Source organism: Homarus americanus, unplaced genomic scaffold (genome assembly GCF_018991925.1).
Source record: "Homarus americanus isolate GMGI-L3 unplaced genomic scaffold, GMGI_Hamer_2.0 scaffold43349, whole genome shotgun sequence".
Classification (NCBI taxonomy): Eukaryota; Metazoa; Arthropoda; class Malacostraca; order Decapoda; family Nephropidae; genus Homarus; species Homarus americanus.
Window position 1 is genome coordinate 458517 of NW_024739064.1, and position 6753 is coordinate 465269.

Below are 6753 nucleotides of genomic sequence, written 5' to 3' on the forward strand. Positions count from 1 at the left end.
GTAGGAAGGTGAGGCAGGTGGAGGTAGGAAGGTGAGGTAGGTGGAGGTAGGAAAGTGAGGCAGGTGGAGGTAGGAAGGTGAGGCAGGTGGAGGTAGGAAAGTAAGACATTAGGGCCAAAAACATCGTCTCAGAGCTCTCATAACCTGCCGCTGTGTTGAAGGAGTCAGCTGGCTTTTGTTTGAAGGAGGAGGCGGTGTGTGTGTGTGTGTGTGTGTGTGTGTGTGTGTGTGTGTGTGTGTGTGTGTGTGTGTGTGTGTGTGTGTGTGTGTGTGTGTGTGTGTGTGTGTGTGTGTGAGACCTCTTTCCATATATTTAGTTATTCTATCTCATATTTCTCCTATTCCACATTTATCAGCGTCTCTCTCTCTTTCTGTCCCTCCCTCACAGCTGTTCGTATGAAGCCAAAGGTCACCAGGAAACCTAAAGACCAAGAGATTATGGACGGCAAATCCTGCAAGTTTGAGGTCAAGATCATAGGATTCCCCAAGCCAGAGGTCAAATGGTGAGTTGAACTCGTAGGACTTTTTTATAATAATTTTCCACCATCATCATCACTATTTTCACTAACACCAACCAGTCAAGAGTCATCCGTCACTATCACACCATTAGCTTGAAATTCACAGTCACTATAAACAGTAGTATAGTGACTTATTAGGGTACAGTAGAGGACAAATGATGATGATGATGATACCAATAATAACAACAACAACAACAACAACGACAAACACGACAAAAACATCAACAACCACCACCACCACAACAACAACAACCACAACAACAACCACAACAACCACAACAACAACCACAACAACCACAACTCCTTCTTCCAATCATCTCTCTCTCTCTCTCTAGGTTGAAGGATGGCCACCAGGTGTATCCTACAGACGTCATCGACACAGGAGTCACTGCCGAAGGACTCTATTACCTGGAGTTCAAGGTGGTGAGCCAGGAGGACGCGGGCAGGTATACCGTCCACGCCTCTAACGAAGAAGGCGCTGTAGAGGCCGACACTTCTCTGGTTGTGACACGTAAGTAGAGGGAGGGAGTGAGTCGGGAGAAGGGAGAGAGTGAGAGAGAGAAGGGAGAGAGAGAGAGAGAGAGAGAGAGAGAGAGAGAGAGAGAGAGAGAGAGAGAGAGAGAGAGAGAGAGACATACACAGACAAAGAGAGAAAAAAATTGCCACATTCCATTCACATACATACATACATACATACACACATACATACATACATACATACATACATACATACATACATACATACATACATACATACATACATACATACATACCAGGACTGAAACTAACACACAGTAATAACCCAACTGCTGTTATAATCACAAATTGCCATCCAACATAACTACCTCGCATTCATCAATCAAATTGGGTCAACGAGTTGTTAATAGGGTTAATGAATAACCATATTGTCACTACAACGTTGAACATTAATGATTGGGTGTGGTTAGGTCTGACGTCATCAACCATCGTGTGTGATTGGTGGGAGGTGAATGAGTATGGGTCTCTCTCTCTCTCTCTCTCTCTCTCTCTCTCTCTCTCATCATTTAGTTCATTTATATTTTATCATTTTAATATTGTTATCAAGTTATTGTTATTATTATCATTATCATTATTTTTCCGTCATTATCATTTTCGTCATCATTGTTTTGCTTATTCCCTTCTTCATCATCCGTTTCTCCAGCTCCTCCTTCAAGGCCAGAGTTTATCCAGAGCTTAAGGGCCAGCAAGGTCATCCTCGGCTACCCTGTCAGGATGGAGGTCAAGCTTGGAGGCTCACCTAGGCCAGAGGTCCAGTGGTAAGTATTAAGAGGTCAATTAAGGTCAAATTGAAAGGTCAAGAGGGTGAAATATCTTGTCAATTCAAGTCAAATACTGAGTTATCAGGTCAACTTAGGTCGAGATAGTTAAATGTTCCATTACCTTAGGTCAAGTTAATTTAAGGTCAAAGCTGAATCGTGACAGTTTAACAAGTTGTGTACGTGTAGGAATTAATTATGTTGCCAGGTAAGATAATATAGCTCTTTCAGGTAACCTTGTGCGTGGTAATTACTGTGCATTATATGAGAGTTAATTACGTCAGTTATAATGAGCTATTCTAGGTTAGGTTGAGTTAGGTTAGGTTAAGTTAGGTTGGGTTAAGTTAGGTTAGGTTAAGTTAGGTTAGGTTAAGTTAGGTTAGGTTAATTTAGGTTAGGTTTGGTTAGGTTAAGTTAGGTTAGGTTAAGTTAGGTTACTTATTTTGTTTAGGTTAATTAATGATTTCGGAATAATTCACCCCCCCTCCCCCCCCCACCCCTAGGTTGAAGGACGGTCAGCCAATCAACATCGACGGTAAACACTTCAAGCAGATTGTTGAGCCAGACGGAACAGTCATCCTCCAAATCGACTCAGCTACGGAGGGTGACATGGGCGAGATCACCTGTGTGGCCAAGAATCCTGAGGGTGACTCCAAGTCCTCTGCTACTCTCTCAGTCCTCGGTAAGACCTCCTTCTTCTTCTTCTTCCTCCTACTCCATCGCCTCCTCCTCCTTCTTCTTCTTCTTCGCCTCCTCCTCCACCTCCATCGCCTCCTCCTCCTTCTTCTTCTTCGCCTCCTCCTCCTCCTCCATCACCTCCTCCTTCTCTCCACCTCTCCCTACTCCTACACTATCATAAGGCTCTTCTGGTCTAGATAGATGGACCAGATCGATAAACACAACCCGACTTACACAATAAATACTTCAATAAAACCTCCATCGTGGCCTCCTACAGGATTCAAGCGGGAGGATGGACAACCCGACAGTGCGGCCAGGTTCTCTGAGGGCCTGAAGGACATGAGCTTTGACGAGGGCCAGACTATCCGGCTCCCTGTGGCAATGAAGGGTGGACCAGTACCCCACATGAAATGGTATAAGGATGGCCAAGAGATTAAGCTTGGTGACCGAGCCTTCTACACCTACGATGGTGATAGGGTGAGTAGGGTGATAGGGTGAGTAGGGTGATAGGGTGAGTAGGGTGTGTAGGGTGAGTAGGGTGAGTAGGGTGTGTAGGGTGTGTAGGGTGATAGGGTGAGTAGGGTGTGTAGGGTGAGTAGGGTGATAGGGTGTGTGTGGTGCTTGGGTGATAGGGTGTGAGTGTTGTGCTCGGGTAGTCACATCTGCGTAGAGGAGGAGAAGGAGAAGGGGAGGATGAGGAAGAGAAGAGATCGAGGAGGAGGAGGAGGAACAGGAAGATGAGAAGGAGGAGGAAGGAAGGAAAGGTCGAACAGGAAGAAGAGGTCAAATCATTGGCCTCTTTATGGTGTCTGCCAAAAACCTCAGCCATAAGTTACATCTTTTTTATTTACTGATCAACATAACACCCATGTTGTCTCTTCCCCCTCTCGTTAGTGTGGGAGGGAGGGAAACAAGGAAATCTGAAGCATTAACAAGAGGAAGCAGAAGAGCAATAAAGGAGAGAAACAAATAAGGGAATTTGACATACATACATACATACATACATACATACATACATACATACATACATACATACATACATACATACATACACTTGTTCGTATCACCTAAAAGCAATAATTCACGTAATTCTTCATAATTTCCAAAAATCTATAAAAAAAAAATCCAAAATTATTATCATCATCAAGTCTTTCCCCCCAAAAAATATATAACAATTCACTTCATTTACATAATCCTTCCATAATTTTTTTTTACGTTAATAGAAACGATCAGACAAGCGTAAATGATGGGTCCTATTTTTTTAATTTTTTACACCTTGCTAGTAATTGGGTTAAGTTCCTATTTATATACAGTGGATAAAGGAGTTTGTGATTTACATGTATATTGGAATTGTGTTTGGGAGTGTGACTTATCGTGTTGATGATTTGAGTTGTGCTGTCTGAAAGTTACCATAGATCTTTAAGTAGTTTTGTCACCTCCTGTATCTATATGGTTTATGTATATATGTACATTTGTGTATATGTATAATTGTGTATATAAGCATAGCTATTCTTTTGTCTGTCTGTATTTATGTATGAATGACCTTACAAAACCTTAGCTAATTAATTATCGTCTATTAAATCACGTAATATTTATCCATTTTCTCTCTGTTATTTAATTTATTCTCTCTCCTAATTCTATCCTGTTTTTATATTCATTCCAGAAACAGGTAAGACTCAGATTATAATTTAATCTGACCTTGATGAACCACGATGAACAACAAAGCCACCTGTTGTTGTTTGTTAAGAGGAATCCATAATGAATTTCTAGATAAGTTCCCCCCTCCCTCCCTCCCTTATCAAAGAAAATGGTGAGGTAGTTTTTGTATTTATTGACATGAATCGAATTTATGTAGCTATATAAATTCCCCCTTGATGTTTATACCTTTTTTCCTTCGAATACGGAACAAAATATTGAGGAAAATGTATGAAATGTTAATATTTAAATTTTTGGATAGAAAACTGAGAATCGCATTATCTCAGAATACTGGAATCAGATGATGTTCAGGGAATATTGAATTGTAATCTGTACAGTTGTTTATAGGTGAACTGTATATAGTTACGTAGTTTAGTGTTGTTATTGAGAATTGGTAGTTGTGTTTAATTGGCAGGTCCAGAGAGGGGAAGAGGTGACAAGTCTACCCCCTTCCCTCCCATCACCGGGTCCTCCTCCCTAAGACTTTAATATAGTATTTCCAGTGTAGTTTATTTAAGCAAAGGTGGAAAATTTCCTCCAAAAATAATAATAAGTCATTTTGAGACTCTACCTTAACCAGAGACGTTCAATTAGCACAAGTTAGAAGACAAAATTACACTGAGACTCTACCTTACCTAGAGACATTTCATAACACTAGACAAACATTGAAATCAGAGTGTCATTTTGTCTCCTAATTTGTGTTAATTGAACATCTCTAGTTAAGGTAGAGTCTCAGTGTTAATTCAGTTTTAGTTTCTAGACGAGATATCTTATTCTTTCGTTTAAATTATTCAGATATCTTTACTTACGAGGAATAATTCACCTTATGAACTTTTGCTGAGCTGGACCTGTCTGTGTGTTGATAGAACTTAGAGGATGTGTTTATTTATTTATTATCGTGTCCTGTTTATTATTTAGTTAGTGTTATCGTTTTTCTTTTGTTTTTTGTTTTATTTTATGTTATTGTTTTTTCCTCTGAAGTTTCTTGTTCTTAGTCTCTTGTTTACTTTATTTATTTACTTTTATTTTGTTTTGTTTGTTTTTGGTTGCAATTCAAGACTCGCTATAATGATTATTTAATTTGTTAAATAATTAAAAACTATATTTAATACTGAATAATGAATAAGTTAATTAAAAGATAAACCAATTAATTAATCAGTAAATAAAGCTGGAGAATAATTTGTTTTCTTTAGTATGCCTTCATTTATTATTGTCACTTCTCATTTTATTTCACCTTGTCCTTAAATTGCTTTGTTATTATTTTATTTTCAGTTCTTATCCTTTTTTTCAGTCTTTGTCATATTCGTTTGTTGTTTTAGATTATATATGTTTTATGATGGTTTAATTTGACGACCCGTTTTCTATGGTCGATCGTTTAAGGACCAGTGATGTCAGTTTTCTATGATCCATTTTCTATGATTCATGATCTTGGTCCATTTTCTATGAGATACAGTTCACTCATCCCATGCTTCTACGGCCTACCTTCAGGCTTACTTAGAAATCCGTCCAGCAGTGGGAACAGACTCCGGCAAATACAAGTGTGTGATCCAGAATGCTCACGGATCAGCTGAGACGGACTGTGAGGTGACCATTCGGAAGAGTTTCAGCACCTTATTAAGAGCAGATTATCTAATAAAATCGTAAGGATACTTTTTAAAGCGAGTGTATGGACATCACTCTCTTGTATTGATAGCCAGGGTTGCGATAGCTCGGATAATATAAATTTCCTTTTATTTCGAAACAGTATTTTCTCCCGTAAAAGCTGTCTTATTATTTTCACTCACAATTTTAACATAACTTCCCCACATAAATTTAAAAATAGCTTCCCTGGAAAAGATTCTAAACAGTAAATTTTCCCAAACAAATTTTAAAAAAAATTCTCTGGGTAAAATTATAAAAAAAAACTAAATTTCTCTACATAATCTCTCAGTTGCCTGGTCGTGACGCCAAGATGTCTGTGAAATACGATGGAGTCCCACTACCAGAGTTGTCTTGGTACTTCAACGGTGAGCCCATTGTTCCTGATGGTGACAAGTATCGCATTAGAAGGGAAGGAGACGGCCAAACGCTCTACCTCAAGGACACCACCTACAGCGACTCCGGCAAGTACAAGGTAGTGGCTAAGAACCGCGAGGGACAGATCGAACATGAGGCGACTCTGGAAGTTGCAGACGATGTGTAAGTTGAACGTTGAACCTAATGGAGAGGTTTTACTTGTTCTCTTATTATGTTTTGTGTACAGCCATACCAATTTACATAGGTCAACTCAGGTCAATTTAACTCAATTGTGGTGAACTTAGGACAACTTATGTTTAAATGCAAGGACTAAAGAAAAATTATTCCTCACATACAAAACTGAGGTGGTCCGTACTTCCCCCCTACAGGGACCCCAACCGCAGGGCCGAGGCTCCAGTGTTCCTCAAGGTTATTGGCGACCAGGAGGTATTCGAGGGCTCCAAGGCTCTCTTCAAGGCCATCGTCGAGGGCAAACCAGAGCCTGAGTTCAAGTGGTTCAAGAATAACAGTCAAGTCATTTCCACGTGAGTATGACAGGACAGGTTAGGTTC

At 39.8% G+C, this 6753-nt stretch overlaps 1 protein-coding gene across 1 annotated transcript in view; it reads left to right on the forward strand.

Moving 5' to 3' along the window:
* The window catches only part of LOC121874422 (obscurin-like), a 201004-nt gene extending 195174 nt beyond the window's left edge, over window positions 1-5830 (forward strand). The window contains exons 46-52 of the mRNA XM_042378552.1: window positions 389-503; window positions 854-1029; window positions 1699-1813; window positions 2317-2495; window positions 2769-2968; window positions 4155-4160; window positions 5675-5830. Coding sequence (XP_042234486.1) covers window positions 389-503; window positions 854-1029; window positions 1699-1813; window positions 2317-2495; window positions 2769-2968; window positions 4155-4160; window positions 5675-5830 — 947 coding nt within the window. The remainder of the gene's footprint in view (window positions 1-388; window positions 504-853; window positions 1030-1698; window positions 1814-2316; window positions 2496-2768; window positions 2969-4154; window positions 4161-5674) is intronic.
* The last annotated feature ends 923 nt before the right edge of the window (window positions 5831-6753 follow it).